Consider the following 17,359-nt stretch of genomic DNA (forward strand, 5'->3'; position numbering starts at 1 on the left):
AGCGGAGCTACCCCTCCGGAGCTCCCTGCGGCGATCGCGGCTCCCCACCCAGGGGTACAAAATCACATTAAGTCTAATAACAACTACCGATTATTGTAGTTGTTTTTCCCATGTGCCAGGCGTGTACACTGTCTTCTTGAATGTTCAAAACTCTATGGCTTGTAGCAGTAATCCGATTTTTCAGATGAGTTAATAAAGCTTAAACATCCAACAGCCAGTAAGTGGCAAAGGCTGCTTTGGAACCCAGGCTATCGCAAGCCAATGGCCATATCCGTGACCTCTGTTCAGAAAACGTTTTAAAATAAGCAAGAGATGGGTTGAGCCAACAACGGTTCTGTGAGCAAAATGATAGAGGTGGCGCTGCGTTTGGTACTTAGCAACTCTCCTGGCAGATGGCTAAGGAATGCTAGGCAGCTGAACACTTAAGCTGGTTCCTTTAAAGTGTATACTACAGATCGGGACTTGAAGAGCCCCGTTTGCCTTTGGTGAATTAGAGTGCAGAAATCAAACAGATGCAAAGGAACCTAGCAGCAACTGATTGATTTATTCAAAAGATGTCTTGTTCTAATTTCCATGTTCTATAAGATTTATATAAAGAGAAGACAAGGTTCTTGCCCTCAAGGGCTTCAGTGTGGGGGCGCCTGGCTGACTCAGATGGTAGAACACGTGACTCTCAATCTCTAGCGATGAGTTCAAGCCCCATGTTGGGCATGAAGCCTACTTAAAAAAAAATTAAAAGTTTCAATGTTATGAGCATGTTGGGGAAGAGAAAACAGACATCTTCCAGGCAAAAAGGCAAAAAAAAAAAAAAAGGCAAAAAGGCAGCAGACCATAGTCACAGAGGTTTGTTTGCTCTATGTAGCATACAAATGCAGGAAAGAAACCTGGAGTATCTGGAATCCAGGGTTCTGGAGTCAGATTATCAAGCGTCTTGTAAACCATATGCAACGCACTACACCCAGCAAAAATCTTAATACAGCAAAGTTCCTACCTGGGAGAGCCCACAGACCCTGAGAGAGACAGACCTGTTCTGGCTATGACAGACAGCACCCTAGTGATAGAGATAAGGCGGGAAGAGGTGATTTTAAGGCACAGTTCTAGAAGAGATGAGGCTTGGGTTGAGCATGGAAAAATAAACAAAAAAATCACAAAAAGGGTCAACCATGTAAAGGAGTTTTTATTTTATCTTCAGGGTATCGGGGAGCTATATAGGATTTTTAACCTATGGAGAAGCGTGAATGATTGCCACTTTAGAATGATCCCACTAAGTGCTACAGGAACGGATTGGATACGCAAAGAGCTGGAGGCCAGGAAACTCTTGAAGGGATACAGTCTAGATAAGAGATTGTGAGATCTTCAACAATAGCAGTGGCAGTTGGGCATGAAAAAGAAGGGACATTGTCGGGAAACATTTAGACCATAGAATCGATCGGACTTAATGACCAGCTGAACGTAGGTATGGGGAAGAGCTCTGGCTGGGTAGCCAGAGCGGTCCTGGAAGTGGTGGTAAGTGAATAGGGCTGCAGAAGAGCAGAAGCAAATGTGGTGGTGGAAGGAGGACAACTAAGTCTGTTTGCATTCATAAATATTCTGACAGAGCCTCCACTTCCTCCAAAATCATGTCCAGACTCCAAGGCTGCGGCGAAAGCCCTCCTCAGTACGCTTCCCTCAACATTTCCAGCTTTGTCTCGCCCCACCTGCCCCACCTTCTTACAGCCTGAACTCCAGGCCTTCCGACGCCCAACACATGAGCTGTACCTTCCCTCTCTGACACCAGAGTCTATGTTCAACTTGCTCTCTCTTCTTTCTTTTTCTTTAAGTTTTATTTATTTATGGGGGGGGGGGGAGTAGGGGCAGAGAGAGAGAGAATCCCAAGCAGACTCCACCCTGCCAGCATGCCCAGGTGCCCCAGCTCTCTCCTCTTTTTTATTCTCTTCCCTCAAATCCTACCAATCCTGGGGCACCTGGGTGGCTCAGTCAGTTAGACATCCGACTCTTGATTTTGGTTCAGGTCATGATGTCACCGTTGTGGGACGGAGCCCGGCATCGGGCTCCGTGCTGACAGCATGGACCCTGCCTGGGATTCTCTCTCTTTCCCCCTCTCTCCGCCTCTCCCTAGCTCACATGCTATTGCTTGCTCACGCTCTCTCTCTAAACAAATGAATAAACATTAAACAAATTATACCAACCCTGGAGGCAAAGATTTCTTAAACTCAATGCAAAAAGGCACTAATCATAAAACACTGAACTACTGCACTATATTAAGAATTTCTGTTTACCAAAAGACACCAGTGCAGGACTGAAAAGACAAGCCACAGACTTGGAAAAGGCTTGTATCAAAGAATTCCATACCCAAAATTTATCAAGAACTATAAATCAATAAGAAGATAAAAAACCCAAATTAAAGAGTAGGCAAAAGACTTGAACAAGCACTGGGAGGACACTCAAATAGTCAAAAAGCATATGAAAAGGTGTTCAAGACCAGAGGCCATGTAAGAAAAAACCGTAAGATACCACATTTAGCCATAATAGCTAAAATTATAAAGACTGATAAGACCCTATTTTGACAAGGATAAAAGTCAGCTAGAATTTTTTTACATTGCTGGTGAAAGCAAAATGATGCAAACACTTCGAAAAACTGGCAATATCTGATGTTGCTGATCATATGCATACTGTACAAGCCAGCAACTCCTCTCCTACAAATGAGTGCAGTCTATAAAAGAAACCTATAAGAATGTGCATTGCAGCTTTGTTAATAAAAGCCAAACACTGATAACTGACAACCTAAATACCCATCAGCAGAATAAATACTGCGACATACATACAATGGAATACTAATCTCACAAAAATAATTGAACAAAAATTGCCAGACACTTACTGTACATACTAAATGATTACATTTAAATGAAACTCATGATAAAACTGGTTTGTGGTAACAGAAGTCAGGAGAATGATTGGGAAGGGGCACAAGGGTGCTAGAAATCTTGATTTAGGGGATACATCGGGGATGCATATGCATACATTTGTATACATATGCAAAAACTGTGCCCTTCCTGCATATGCCATACCTCATTAACAAAAATTTTTTTAACTTTTTTAGTGGAAAAAAAAAATCCACCTATCCTTCAAATTCAAATGCCACCTCCTCCATCAAGTTTTGCCAACTGGAATTAATCTTTCCATCAGAACCTCTGTGGCATTCTGATGACCTTTCCCTTATGACATTTATTGAAGCCCATCTTAAATCTCAGCAGAGTCCCCTTTTTTTCCTAACAAGATGGTTATCTTCCTTGTGGCAATGACAATGCCTTTCACCCTTTACCGGAAACCTGAAAAGGCTCTTTGTTAAACTACATAGAAGGAAAAATTGGGTGGGTGAAAGGGGGACAGGAAGAGGAAGGAAGGCCTAGGAAAAGAGATAGGAGATCTCTATGGAAACCTTAGCTTACACTACAATATTACCTAGTTCCTGAAATCACATTAAATGTCACCTTGAGCAACAAACAAAGAACAAATCAAAACACCAAGTCCTTCCTAGACGGAAGATAAACATCACACTCCTTCACTTGCAGGAAATCCACCAAATGAATGCTTACCTAACCTCTGGGTATTTCGACCTGGATGGGGAAACTTCACCAAGGAGAATAATAATCACATAGCCATGCTACTAAAAATATCGCCACCTTAGTGTGGTGTAAACAGCCCAGACTGCGTATCAGGAGTCTTAGGGCCGAATTCTAACTCTATCCCAACTTGCTGTGGCCAGTAGACAATCTCTGCGCCCTTCTGGGCCTCAGTTTCCTCAAATGTAAAACAACAGGGGCTGGCTTGGCAAATTCTCCTAATATCCTTTCCGGTATGGATATTCTGAATATACAATCGATATCTCTCCCAGTCCAACGCAGGAGCACACCAGAAACCCTTGCAAAACAAGTAAAAGGCGTCCCAGACCAGCAAACAAGCACAATTTGAAGGAGTCATTTTGTTATATTATCTTCCACGGTTTAATCAGTGTTTTTGTTTGTTGTTTGCAGCCTTACCATGATTTGCAGGAGATTTCTGAGTTCCATGTAAACAGATGTTACCTCTCTGTGGGCTGTCATCTTCTTCTGAGAGTTAAGGGGGTCTTCCCGCCTAGTTTGATGTCTCCGAATTCAGAAACCCCGAAAGCGGAGGTACGGTTTATGAATTTGCGCACACTGCGCGGCACACTGGAGTCTAAGTTACAGAGGAACGGGGTGCAAGGAATGCTGGGATTTGTAGTCCCTGGGCCTCTTTGTTGCGTGCTGGGATCTGTGGTCCCCGGAGCACTCTCCTGGAATGCTGGGAAATGTAGTCTCTTTCACATCGCCCAGTGCAAACCGCAGTCATCTCAGAACCTTAGTGTGCGCAGCGGCGGGAGCGGGCCCCTAGAGCCTCTGCAGATTCGAAGCCAACCCTCCGCTGGGTCAAACTCTAGGCAACAAGACCTAAGGAACAATTTGTCCTACGGGACTTCCCGGGGAGGGCCCTTCCCATTGACGCTCGTCGTCCCCCCTGCGAAGCCGCTGAGTGTTTCTATTGGCTGGTCAGGATGCCAATCGGCGAGGCGGGCTTTCCATTGGTTTTGGGGCGGGCGCTCCGCGGCTAGGGGGAAGGAGAAGAGATCAGGAGCGGGAGCTGAGGGAGGGAGAGGCCGGTCTGGGTCTGGCCGCTGCCACTGCTCGCCCGAGGTCTCCAGGCCGGGCTGCGGCTCCGTCCTCGGCTGCTGGGCACCGTCTGCGAGGCTCCGCCGGGTCAGCGTGGGAGAGTCGCGGGCGGCGACCGCCGCATCATGTCAGCCAAGGACGAGCGGGCCAGGGAGATCCTGAGGGGCTTCAAACTGTATCCGCCCGGGAGTGGGGCGGGGCGGGGCTGGGAGGACTTGGGAGGCGGTTGATCGCCGAGGAGACTGGCCGGGGGCGAGGGTCGCGCCAGGTGGACACCGGACGGGAGCGGGGCGGGAGTCGAGGGAAGGAACCGCGTCCGTGTCCCCGGCGGGACCGGGCGCTGAAGGCGGGGCAAGGGGCGTCCTAAGGGATGAAGGGGACGTTGATGGGAGCCCTGGGGGCCGGAGGCGGAGGAGCCCTGGAATTGGGCTGGGAGACGCGCGGGGAGTCGGAAACGGGTGTCGGGGAGGCTAGCTTGGGTCCGAGCTTCGGCCCGCACCCAGAGGCCGGGAAGGGGCTGCGGCCCGCGGAGGAGGACGGAGGGGGCGCGGTGGGCTGGCCTCGGAGCCCAGGAGCCCGTTTGGCGGGAAGCACCCGAGAGAGCAGGAAAAAGTGACTTGGAGCGAGTGACCTTGTGTGGGACAAATGCTAATGCTTGTGTGAAACTCTCCCGTGTTCCCCCATCCCACCCCCGCCTTGTTTCCACAACTTCTCTGCCTCACTTGTGGCTCCTTCCAGGACTGGAGTCGATGGAAGGTGGGGAAAGGGAAGTCTGGGATCGACCTTATCTTAACTCTGTCTTGGCCTTTTGAGGCAGTGGATGGTGGCTGCTGCCCTCTCAGCTTTTCGCTTGTCTGTCCAGCGAAATGAGGACCCTAAACTTGTGCGTGAGATGCCTAGAGGGGTTGGGGTTTTGCACTGGGACTCCAGGCAAGGTATCTACTCATTTGCGTCGGTGCGGTTAAGGCGTGGACAGGGTGGAGCTGTCCAGCAATTATTTGATTACACTGGGGACACGGTAGGATTTAGCAGGATCTAGAAATCATTGCCTCAGGCCTGTCGTGGTGCCGCTTTCGGAGCCTTTTCTCTCCTTCAAGTAGTGACCAAGCCTCGTGTTCTAATGGAGTGTTGATCTGTAACCATAGGATGCGGATGAAAAAATGCAATCCTGTACATTCCAATTTCACATTTTTCTGCTGACCTTAATCTCTTTGTTACATCCCGTGCACACAGTGTGGAACATTCTTAAATTCCTCTCTGAGCGAAATTGTAGTCCTCACCTTAGGTCTCCTCCCCTAACGGAGACTTGGTGGAGACTGTCCTCTGAGCCACCTGTGTGTTTTCACAATGCCCACTACACCCCTGCAGATTTTAATTGCTTTCTCACAGTCAGAAAGCAACTCGGTAGTGAATTTGAGAACACGAAATGCAAAAAAAAGTTACGGGATGTTTTGGATGTACAAATGAGAAGTTTCAAATGGAAGCCGACCTGCTGTGCTTCTTCTGAAAGAAGAGTGCACCATCATCTATGCGCACTGCCATTCGTGGTAAACTTTCATACTTTCACACTTTTATGTGCTGACGTTTAGTCACAGCCTCTTCTTAATTTTTTTTAATCTTTATTTACTTTTGAGAGAGACAGAGCACAAGCAGGAGAGGAATAGAGAGAGAGAGAGAAGAAGACACAGAACCCAAAGCAGGCTCCAAGGTCTGAGCTGTCAGCACAGAGCCCAGCGCAGGGCCGTGAGATCAAGACCTGAGCCAAAGTCGGATTCTAAACCGACTGAGCCACCCAGGCACCCCATAGTCACAGCCTCATTTACAGCTTCATGGACCTTTCCATGTTTCATAATGGCACCTATAAATAAATAGCGATGCCTGGAAAGCTGTGACACAGATTTTATTTTTCTCTTAAGTAATTTGTATTGTTACTTAACAGGTAAGGTATGCTGTAGTCAGTAAAGCCAGAGACCGTGGCCAATTGGGAGATTTCAGAAGCAGCATTTTTGTCCGACTGGAATTAACATATTGCCGAAACCAAGAAAGAATTTTTTAAATGGTTTCCAGACAAAGCAGAAGGGGAAAGTTTAACTTTTCACCTCAGTCTGGGCTCTTGAAGCTGTGAGAAAGCGGCTAAGGGACAAATAGGGAAAAGAGTAGAAAGAACCTGCGCGAAGCCCACCAGAAGGGCAGGTGAATTAATCAGTTCAATGTGCCGCTAGTGTATCAAGAAACAGGCTTTCCGAGAAGGTTTGACCTGAGCTGATTAAACCTCAAGGGAAGCACTCACATAAAAAAGTTAGCGAAGGACCGATAAGATGCTCATCCTCTCTGGGAGCCTTTATTGACATCTGAGGATTAAGAAAAAAAAGGAAAGGATTCTAAACTTTGCTACTACCTTCAGGGAAGAAACAATATTTTAGTGAAGCAAACTACCTATTGCCCACCTTTTACTGGGTAAATTGTTTTTCTGAATTTTCACTCTATCTGTTTCTGTAAGAGTTTTTTCTGCAAAAAGAAAGCGCCTCGATGTTCTCCAACCGACAGTGTTGACAGTACTCATTTTCCACATTGACTGTGTCTGTCTTTTTTATTTTTGCCAATTTAGACAAATGACATCTTGTTTTAATTTGTATTTCCCTGGGTACCAAATCCCTGGACAGGTCGAATAGCATGGTGCCTACAGCTGATTGGGAACTGTAGAGCTATATCCTGTCTGTGTTGGACTCCCAGCCTTGGACTCTTAGTTGTGTGTCCCTGAGCAACTCCTTTCCCCTCTGCCTCAATTTCCTCATTTCTATTCAGGGATAAAAATAGTGCTTATCTCTAGGATTGTTGTGAAAATTGAATGAGTTGATGGCTACAGCATTTTAAAAAGCACCTGATACTTAGTAAGCATTATGTATTAGCTGTTGTTAAAGAAGTTGCAAAATCTATGTTTGGCAACTTCTTTTCTGTGAATTGCTTGTTAATTTTGCTTTTGCCCATTTTACTATTGAAGTTTTTACTTCTTGGTTTATAGATGGTTTTTATTTTAATATCAATCATTTGCCTGTTCTATATATTGCAACTATTTTCTGTCAATGAATTGCTCATCTCCTTTTTTGTTAAACAAATTTTAAATTATCATTTCAAATTCATCAATATTTTCCACTGGCTTTGGCATTTTGTGGCTTAAGAAGACCCTCCTGACCTTGGGCAAGTCACTCAACTCTCATTTTCCATCCATTTTCTAATTATTCAAACTGATATAAATCATACAGATTAAGCAAATTGTTATAAATAGACAAAACAAGACCTTTCTTATCCCAAGATTAATTAAATATTCTATATTTTCATCTCTTTTGAATGTGTAGCTCTTTAATCCACCTGGAATGTATTTACACAAATGACATGTGGTAGAACTGTAACTTCTTGTGCTGTTTTAAAATCGATTTGGGAGGGGCACCTGGGTGGCTCAGTCGGTTAAGCGGCTGATTCGGCTCAGGTCAGATCTCGTGGTTTGTGGGTTTGAGTCCCGCGTCGGGCTCGGTGCTGACAGCTAGCTCAGAGCCTGGAGCCTGTTTCAGATTCTGTGTCTCCCTCTCTCTCTGACCCTCCCCTGCTCGCACTGTCTCTCTCTGTCTCTCAAAAATAAATAAAAAGCATTAAAAAATTAAAAAAAAATAAAATCGTATTTGGAGGATCACCTGGGTGGCTGGGCATAGCGCCCATTTAAAAAAAATTAAAGTAAAATAATAGTTAGGGGCACCTGGCTGGCTCGATTGGTGGAGCGTGTGTCTCTTGATCTTGGGATTGTGAGTTTGAGCCCCGCACTGAGTGCAGAGATTACTTAAAATCTATATGGTCTTTACAAAATAAATAAAATGGTATTTAAAATTTCTATTACAAACTCCAACCACCTAGAAATGACCTTTATTGATAATTTAATATAGCCTTCCAATGTAGCTAATGTAATGTATCTGCTTTTATAAAAATAGGATCACAAGCATTATTTTGTAACTTACTTTTTTCACTTAAAATATTTACCATGTTCATAATTTCCAGATAATTACTCTTAATTGCTTTCCACGATATAAACTCATCACAGTCCTCTTATAATAGTTTTCTAGGGCAGTCTGTATAGTGCACTGTTCTACCTATTTGAACTGCTCTTCCTCAAAATAAATATAGTTGATCCTTGAACAACACGGGTTTGAACTATATGGGTCCGTTTATACAAGATATTTTTCAATAACTACAGTATACAGTATTGTAAATGTATTTTCTCTTCCTTATGATCTTCCTTTTTATTTTAATATTTTTTATGTTTATTTATTCTTTTTTTTTAATGTTTATTTATTCTTGAGAGAGAGACAGACAGAGCTTGAGTGGGGGAGGGCCAGAGAGAGAGAGAGAGAGACCCAGAATCCAAACCAGGCTCCAGGCACTGAGCTGTCAGCATAGAGCCCGACGTGAGGCTCAAACTCCCAAACCATGAGATTATGACCTGAGCCAAAGTTGGACAAGACTGAGCCACCCAAGCACCCCTATTAATTTTTTTTAATGTTTTTTTTTTTTTTTGAGAGAGAGAGAGAGAGAGAGAGAGACAGAGCATGACTAGGAGAGAAGCACAGAGGGGTGAAAACACAGAATCCAAGCAGGCTCTACACTCTGAGCTGTCAGCACAGAGCTGGACACTTGGTTCAAACCCACAATCCATGAGATCATGACCTGAGCTGAATGAAGTCGGGTACTTAACCACCTGACCCACCCAGGCACCCCTTGAGCCTCATGTTGGGCTACAGTAAATAAATAATCAATTAAGTGATAACATTCAGTATTGGCAACTGTTGGTGGAAAGGAACACTTCATTTACTGTGCACATGTAACTTTTATGGAGAGTAATTGGTATCTACAAAAGTTTACATGTAACTACAACAAAGCATAGAGCAGTGGTTAAGAGTATGGACTCTGCAGGGGGAGCGGAGGAGGGAGAGAGAGTTGGGGAGAGAGAGGGTTGCAAAACTTGAGAGACTATTGAATGCTGAAAATGAACTGAGAGTTGAAGGGGAAGGGGGAGGGGGGAAAAGAGGTGGTGGGATGGTGGAGGGCACTTAAGGGGAAGAGCACTGGGTGTTATATGAAAAACAATTTGACAATAAAATATTATGGGGAAAAAATAAAATTCATAACACTCTGGAAAAAAAAAAGAGTATGGACTCTGGGTTCAGACTCCATGCCTCCACTGTCATTACCCTAGAGACAGAACAGTAAAACTTGAACCTCAGTATCTATTTAATTTCCTCAGATGGTTATTATGAGTGTTAAATGAGGCTGCACATATAAAGTACTAGTACAGTGCTTGGCACATAGTAATAAAGGTTAGCTGTGTTATTATTTGTTTTATTAATAATTAGTAACATTATAACAATAATCATGGTGTTAATATTACTGGAAAGCCATTTTTTTCTGAGATAAACCGATGTCTTCATGCTGTTATTCTCTTTTCTTATTGAGAAACCATTAATATTTCTGTTTGGCCTCTTTGAAGCAATGATTTAGTTAATAAGCAAATATGTATGCCTAGTGTTTATCTTATTTTTTTAGGAACTAATTACATTTCAGTTGATGACAGCTTAGCAAAAAAAGAGCTAGTTTGGCTCAGAAGGTTTCTGAAAGTACCTTTCACTCATGTTCGTGCATTTCCTCTCCATAGTTTGGTCCTGGACCTCCCATATCCTCTTTCTCAAAGCACCTTGTCTTTGACTTGACTTCCAGTCAGAAATGGTTGGCTTTAGATCTTCTATTTACTTAGATTTCCTTATTAAAAATAGTAGACTGGGCATCAGTTGGTTAAGCATCCAACTCGATTTCAGCTCAGGTCTTTTTAAAAAAATTTTTTTTTTAATTTAATGCTTTTTATTTATTTTTGAGAGAGAGAGAGAGAGAGACAGTGGGATCAGGGGAGGGTCAGAGAGAGAGGGAGACACAGAATCTGAAGCAGGCTCCAGGCTCTGAGCTAGCAGTCAGCACAGAGCCCGACATGGGGCTCGAACCCACGAACCGTGAGATCACGACCTGAGCTGAAGCCGGATGCTTAACCGACTGAGCCACCCAGGTGCCCCTCAGCTCAGGTCTTGATCTCAGGGTCATGAGTTCAAGCCCCACATTGGGCTCCACACTGGGCATAGAGCCTACTTAAAAAAATAACAATAGTAGACCATTGAACTTTTCTTGAATATCAGATTTCCTAATAGATACCTTTGCCAAATGTTAAAAATGAGTTTGAGGTTTATGATTTTCTAAAATACAGTTTTGTTTATCAACTGAAGCTCTGGGAAAGCAACTAAAACATAGCATTCATGTAGCCAGTGAACACTGGATCGCACATTGTCTAATCATAAACTTCAAGTAGATTGTGATCGGTAGAATATTTTCCAAGATCCTCAAGCATGGACTCTGAGAAGTTATTATTATCATGAACAGATTAAATGAATATATTGCCCTATTGATAATGTTATTTAGAATTTTAAACGGATATTTCTACTTTCACATTTTGAGCAAGAATTTGGAATATAATTAGATATTTACAGTCTTCTTCAGACCTAAATTTCTTTCAAGATTCTATATATGGTTTATAGTGAAAATTATAGTAACTTCTAGAGAAATAGAACAGAACATGGTAAGATTCCCATGAAAAATTCTGGCTGTATTGTCACTGTATTTGATAAGGAGCTAGCAACAGTGCTGAGGTTTGGCAGCCCTAGGTTCTTATTAAACTTGACCTCACTCTTGGCTCACAAGCCTTCCTTGTCAGCATTCTGCATCCTCAAATCCCCATGACAGAGGAGAACTTAGCTTCTGAATGTATGGACTTGTCCCTATTCCTGAGCTTTAGCCTCATAGGAAGGTAGTTTAAAGGCCAATCGTTGCTTGAATACTTAAAATTCAAATTTTTAAGATTTTAAAAGCAGTGTTCTTTTTTTGCTGTTGACCTGCTGATAATTTTGGAGCAGAGAGGAAGAGCAAATTTATTTTCTTACAGTCCAGTGTCCATAAAGATCACAGTGATTAGCAAAGAAGGTAATAGTCCCACACATGAGGAATGTGTTTGGTCTACAGTGAGGGACGCGTGGCTAAGTGGAGCTGTCCCAGAGGAGGGGCACTGGAAACATGTCAAACACACAATGATCTGAGAAGTCGGAAGATTTGACCTAAAGATGAAAAATGAGGCAAAGGATGTGAGTGTTCTCTTCTGAAGCTTAAAGCACTGTTCCAAAGAGAAAGAAAGAAACATGTTCTGTGTAGCTCTCAGAGAAGAGTGAGACTCAACGATAGACATTATAGGGGACAAAGTTTAATTAGCCCAGTTTCTAACAATTAGCGTTACCCCGAGGAGAAAAAAAAACATTTTCCAGAAAGTATTTTAAGCAGCACATGGAGCCTCCTATCCGTCAATAGTATTGCAGAGGCTGGGCACCTGCGGGGCTCAATCGGTTAGCTGTCCGACTTCAGCTCAGGTCGTGATCTCACAGTTCTTAGGTTGAGCCCTGTGTCGGGCTCTGCGCTGACAGCTCAGAGCCTGGAGCCTGCTTCAGATTCTGTGTCTCCCTCGCTCTCTGCCCCTCCCCCACTCGCACTCTGTCTCTCAAAAATAAATAAACATTTAAAAAAACAGAGCATTGCAGAGGGAAAGTATATATGCATCAGACAAGGTGTTAGAGTAGATGGTCTCCAGAAGGACTCAAATCCTTTTCCAACACCACAATTCTTTGATTTGTTGACAGTCATCCTTAATTAACAAGGATTCTTTTCAGCAAGTATTTCAATTCAGATATATGCTACAGCTAAAATAGGCAAAACATTTTTTGTGATTTGATACAATTAAACAAGATATAATTTCCACTTTATTTTTCAGAACACTCTTAGGTACTCAGTATTGATGAGGTATTCTGTTTAGGGCATTGTGGGTCCACTGATTCAGAGTCATGGAGAGCAGTTGTCTCTGAATTTAGATGAAGTCTACAGAACTAAATAAAATAGCTCTAATATAAATAACCCTTTAAATATAGTACAAGAAGAAAGGGGGTGGCCTAATAATAGCTGACTTTCCTAGAGTCTTTTTCAGTTTTTCAAAGTACTTTGATATATTATTACATTATGACAACAACTCTATACATTACTACCCTCACTTTATAGATGGAAAACTAAAGATGATGAGGTTATCACTGAGATGAAGGCAGAACCTTAATTTAAACGTTGGTTTGTCTTCATATAATAAAGTGTTGTTTTCTATACTATACCACGATGTCTCTAGAGAATTTTTTTTCTGTATTACTGATTTTGAGTTTAAAAACTTGCTTTCGTGGTTAAGTCACAGATTTATTTTCTACTTGAAAATCATTCTTTTTTATTGTGGTCTTTTTTGGTTTTCCTCAGCTCTCAGTTACAAAGGGCAAGGTTTAGCTTGGGATTAGAGTTACTTGAAAAGGACATTTTCCAGAAAGATTTAAGCAGCATGTATTAGTCTGTGAGCGCTGCTATAACAAAATACCTTAGACTAGGTAGCTTAAACCATGGACTTTTATTTCTCAGCAGTTCAGAGGCTAAAGAGTCCAAGATCAAGATACTGTCTGATTTGGTTTCTAGAGGGGGCTCTGCTCCTGGCTTGCGGATGGCCACCGTCTCCCTGTGCCCTCCCAGGGTGGGGAGAGAGTGGCTGGGCAGATTGGCCTAGAGCATAACTATACCGTGTGTGGCACTGTTTCCTGGATGGCCGTTCTACTTGAAAAAAAAAAATGGTTCATGGACAGGTTGTTGCTAAATGAAGGATTTTTTTACAAGAGTCTAAATCTGAGAATCTAACCCGATCACTTTCATGAGGCATTTAACAGTAAGCCTTTGCTTTTGAGCCATCTTCTGTGGAAAGAGCAAAAGCAGAGGAGCGCTGGCCTTATGCTGCCACTTACCTGGCCATTCATTCAGACACTTGTTAACAGGAGCTGTAAGTGCCGAGTAAACTGTGAACTGAACGCAAAATGATCAACCCGTTTTCATATTCAGAGTAGTTGTGTAAGGGAGAGAGAAAGGGACAGTAACAGACCGAGCACAATGTGACAAGTGCCTAGTAGCATAACGTGCTGTGGCGTCTCAGGAAGAATGACTGCTGCGGGAGGTGGTGTGGAGGACTTCAGATTGTCATCTGAGTAGGATCTCGAAAGATGAGTAGGTGTTGAGCAGTTTAATTTTGAAGACACTGGAGAGTAACAGAGGAAGAAAAATGATGATGTGAAAAATGCAGAAAGAGAGTGTTTCAGCAGGGATTAGGGATCAAGAATGAGGAGGAATGAGGGTCAAAAACAAGTTCTTGGAATTGCTGGAAATTGTATTCATTGACTGAATGAATATATGAGACTCTGCCGAGCATCCAGTGATACCGTATAGGTCATTGATGGGTGATCCTTTTAAGAGTAGCTGATATTTGAGGAAACAAATTAACTATGATCTGCCAAGGTTTTAAAATGGATAATAGTTGAGGAAATAAAGTCACCAAGCATAGATTACTTTTTTGTTTGTTTGTTTATTTTGGGAGGGAGAGTGTGAGCAGGGGAGGGGCAGAGAGAGAATCCTAAGCAAGCTTTGTGCTGTCAGCACAGAGCCCAACACAGGGCTCGAACTGACAAACTTGAGATCTTGACCTGAGCTGAAATCAAGAGTCAGATGTTTAACTGACCAAGCCACCCAGGCACCTCAAGAATAGATTACTTTTTTTAAGAAATTTGGTGACTAGGAAAGCAGGGATTAGAGAAGTAGCTTGAAGGGCCGGCGTGGCTCTGTTAGTTGAGCCTCTGACTCTTGACTTTGGCTCAGGTCAAGGGATCAAGCCCCATGTTGGGCTCTATGCTCAGCATGGGCTTCTCTCTCTCTCTCCCTCTCCCTCTGCCCTTCTCAAGCACGCTCTTTCTCTTTCTCTAAAATAAATAAATGTATGATGGGGTGCATAGGTGGCTCAGTCAGACGTCTGACTCTTGATCTTGGCTCAGGTCATGACCCCATGGTTTTGTGAGATTGAGCCTCCTGTCAGGCTCTTTGCTGTCATCGCAGAGCCTGCCTGGGTTTCTCCCTCTCTCTCTCCCTCTGCCTCTCTCCTCCACCTGCCCACACGTGCTTTCTCTCTCTCAAAATAAATAAATATTTAGAAAATTTTATATATGAAGTTTTAAAAAAATTTTTATTCATTATTGAGACAGAGAGAAACAGAGCATGAGCAGGTGAGGGTCAGAGAGAGAGGGAGACCCAGAATCTGAAGCAGACTCCAGGCTCTGAACTGTTAGCACAGAGCCTAATGTGGGACTCAAACCCACGAACTGTGAGATCATGACCTGAGCTGAAGTCAGCCGCTTAACCAACTGAGCCACCCAGGTACCCCGACATTTAGAAATTTTTAAAACTAAATAAAAGAGTGAATGAGAAGCAGCTTGAGTAGATAGATCTTTATTAAAGAATGGAGGGCCGCCTGGGAGGCTCAGTCGGTTCAGTATCGACTTTGGCTCAGGTCACGATATTACAGTTCGTGAGTTCAAGCCCCACATTGGGCTCTATGCTGACAGTTCAGGGCCTGGAACCTGCTTTGGATTCTGGGTCTCCCTCTGTCTCTGCGCACCACCCCCCTCCCCTCGCCCCGGCTAGCACTCTGTCTGTCTCTCTGTCTCTCAAAAATAAATAAATCTTAAAAAACAAAAACAAAAACAAAAAGAATGGGGGGGTGCACCTGAGTGGCTCAGTCGGTTAAGCGTCCAACTTCAGCTCAGGTCATCATCTCACAGTTCATGAGTTTGAGCCCCACATCAGGATCTGGACTGACAGCTTGGAGCCTGCTTCAAATTCTGTTTCCCTTTTTATCTGCCCTTCCACCGCTCACACTGTCTCTCTCAAAAATAAACATTTAAAAAAAAATTTTAATAAATAAAAATAAAGAATGGAAATCACTACAGTGCCTGGCTGGCTTGGTTGGTAGAGTATGCAACTCTTGATCTCAGGGCGGTGAGTTTGAACCCCACATCGGGCATAGAGATTACTTACTTAGAAAAAAAAAAAGAAATCACTTATTAAAGCTATCCACCTTGTTTAAGTTGCTTAACATCCGTAAAACAAGGAAAATGCTTTGTCTGCTTTACAGAGATGAGAGGAAATTTAGGTGAAATAATACATGCACACTCACTTTAAAAACCAAAGCTCTACAAACGCATCATGCTTACTACAGCGTTGTTTCAATTATTTATCTTGCTTTCTATTTTATAAATGTGTAGCTTTCATGTTTCAGGGTATTAATAAAAGTCAGTCTTAGCAATTCTTTTTTACTCTAGCTTAGATCTGAATCTGAAGCTTTTTTTTTTTTCCACAATTCCGGGGAGTAGTGACTATTGGAGTGACAGCAAAGGAATCCTTCTGCGTGACACTTATGTCCTATTTGAAAACCAAAATCATCTTTGCCTTTGCTTTTCTTTTTGTAAGAGGCTTATAACTTGAGGAGGGAGCCTGGCTGACTTAGTCTGTGGAACATGCGATTCTTGATCTCAGGATTGTGAGTTCAAGCCCCATTTCGGATGTAGAGATTACCTTAAAAAATAAAAACTTTAGGGGCACCTGGGTGACTCAGTCCGTTAAGCGTCTGGCTTCGGCTCAGGTCATGTTCTTGGGGTTCATGTTTTCGAGCCCCACATCAGGCTCTCTGCTATCAGTTCAAAACCTGCTTCAGATCCTCTGTCTCCCTGTCTCTCTCTGCCCCTAGCCTGCTCTTTCTCTCTCAAAACTAAATAAAACATTTTAAATAAATAAAGTAAAGTACAGTAAAATCTTTAAAAAGAGGGTTATAACTTGAGGAAGTTGATTTCCCTCTCAATACTAGCATTTTTTTTTTTAATCTAGGTAAAATTCACAGATCTCTGAATGTGGCTTTGGTGGGGTTCAAAGCAATATCCCTCTGCCTCCAAATAATATCTAAGAAATAGTGGCTGATGCTTTCAGGAACACACCCTTGGGAAAGGACCTTGTATTGTTTCTTCTTCAATCCGGAGGTTCTGGGAAGCAAATAAAAATGCAAACTGGATCTCCAAGAATCTCTAGGGCTATGTCTATTCTTGCTTGTTTCTGACCAGTTTTAGGCAAATAACTGCACACATCAGTAGAGTAATAGCTCTATTAGAGGAAAAAGGGTTTGTTTCATTTGACTTTGCTAGTGAGAAGACAGTGTTAGATTTCAAATAGTGATCTTTTGCTCATTTCTAAATTACTTGCCTCCACGTTTTCCAGGCCCATTTGGATTTTGACTGTGTGCTCTCCAAGCACGGCACCTTTGCCAGGGCTAGAGTATTATTTCACAGGGATATCGTCACCACTGATTACAGTGCTGCGTGTTATGTTTCAAGGATACTGAAACCTGGTTTCTCAGGGATCCATTTAGATTTTCTCACCTTGCTCCCCACAAACAGGAAAAACCATCACTGGGAAATTTGGGGGCAGAGAAAGATGTGTAAACGTCCATGAATTAGAATTAGTTCTTATAAACCCAAGGGTATGTATAGGATGCTCTGTATAACCAGTGCTAGTGCAGAGAAAGCCTAGAAGGAGGGCTTGGAAAGAAGTGATATTTAAAAATTATTGAAGGCTCGGGGCACCTGGGTATCAAC

General features: G+C 43.0%; 2 protein-coding genes across 5 annotated transcripts in view; one reads left to right on the forward strand and one right to left on the reverse strand.

The window, feature by feature from the left end:
* COPS7B (COP9 signalosome subunit 7B) overlaps positions 1 to 4,379 on the reverse strand; it is a 24,329-nt gene extending 19,950 nt beyond the window's left edge. Inside the window, exon 1 of one of the 2 annotated variants that reach the window (XM_029933594.1) lies at positions 4,041 to 4,379. The gene's annotated coding sequence lies outside the window, so the exon portion shown is untranslated. The remainder of the gene's footprint in view (positions 1 to 4,040) is intronic. The other variant, XM_029933593.1, reaches the window with a different exon arrangement.
* A 235-nt stretch (positions 4,380 to 4,614) lies between these two features.
* The window catches only part of PDE6D (phosphodiesterase 6D), a 53,292-nt gene continuing 40,547 nt past the window's right edge, over positions 4,615 to 17,359 (forward strand). For 2 of the 3 annotated variants that reach the window (XM_029933597.1, XM_029933596.1), the window contains exon 1: positions 4,615 to 4,863. In XM_029933597.1, coding sequence (XP_029789457.1) covers positions 4,814 to 4,863 — 50 coding nt within the window. In that variant the 5' untranslated portion in view covers positions 4,615 to 4,813. The remainder of the gene's footprint in view (positions 4,864 to 17,359) is intronic. The other variant, XM_029933595.1, reaches the window with a different exon arrangement.

The sequence above is a fragment of the Suricata suricatta genome, chromosome 3, assembly GCF_006229205.1.
Source record: "Suricata suricatta isolate VVHF042 chromosome 3, meerkat_22Aug2017_6uvM2_HiC, whole genome shotgun sequence".
In the NCBI taxonomy this organism is placed as follows: domain Eukaryota; kingdom Metazoa; phylum Chordata; class Mammalia; order Carnivora; family Herpestidae; genus Suricata; species Suricata suricatta.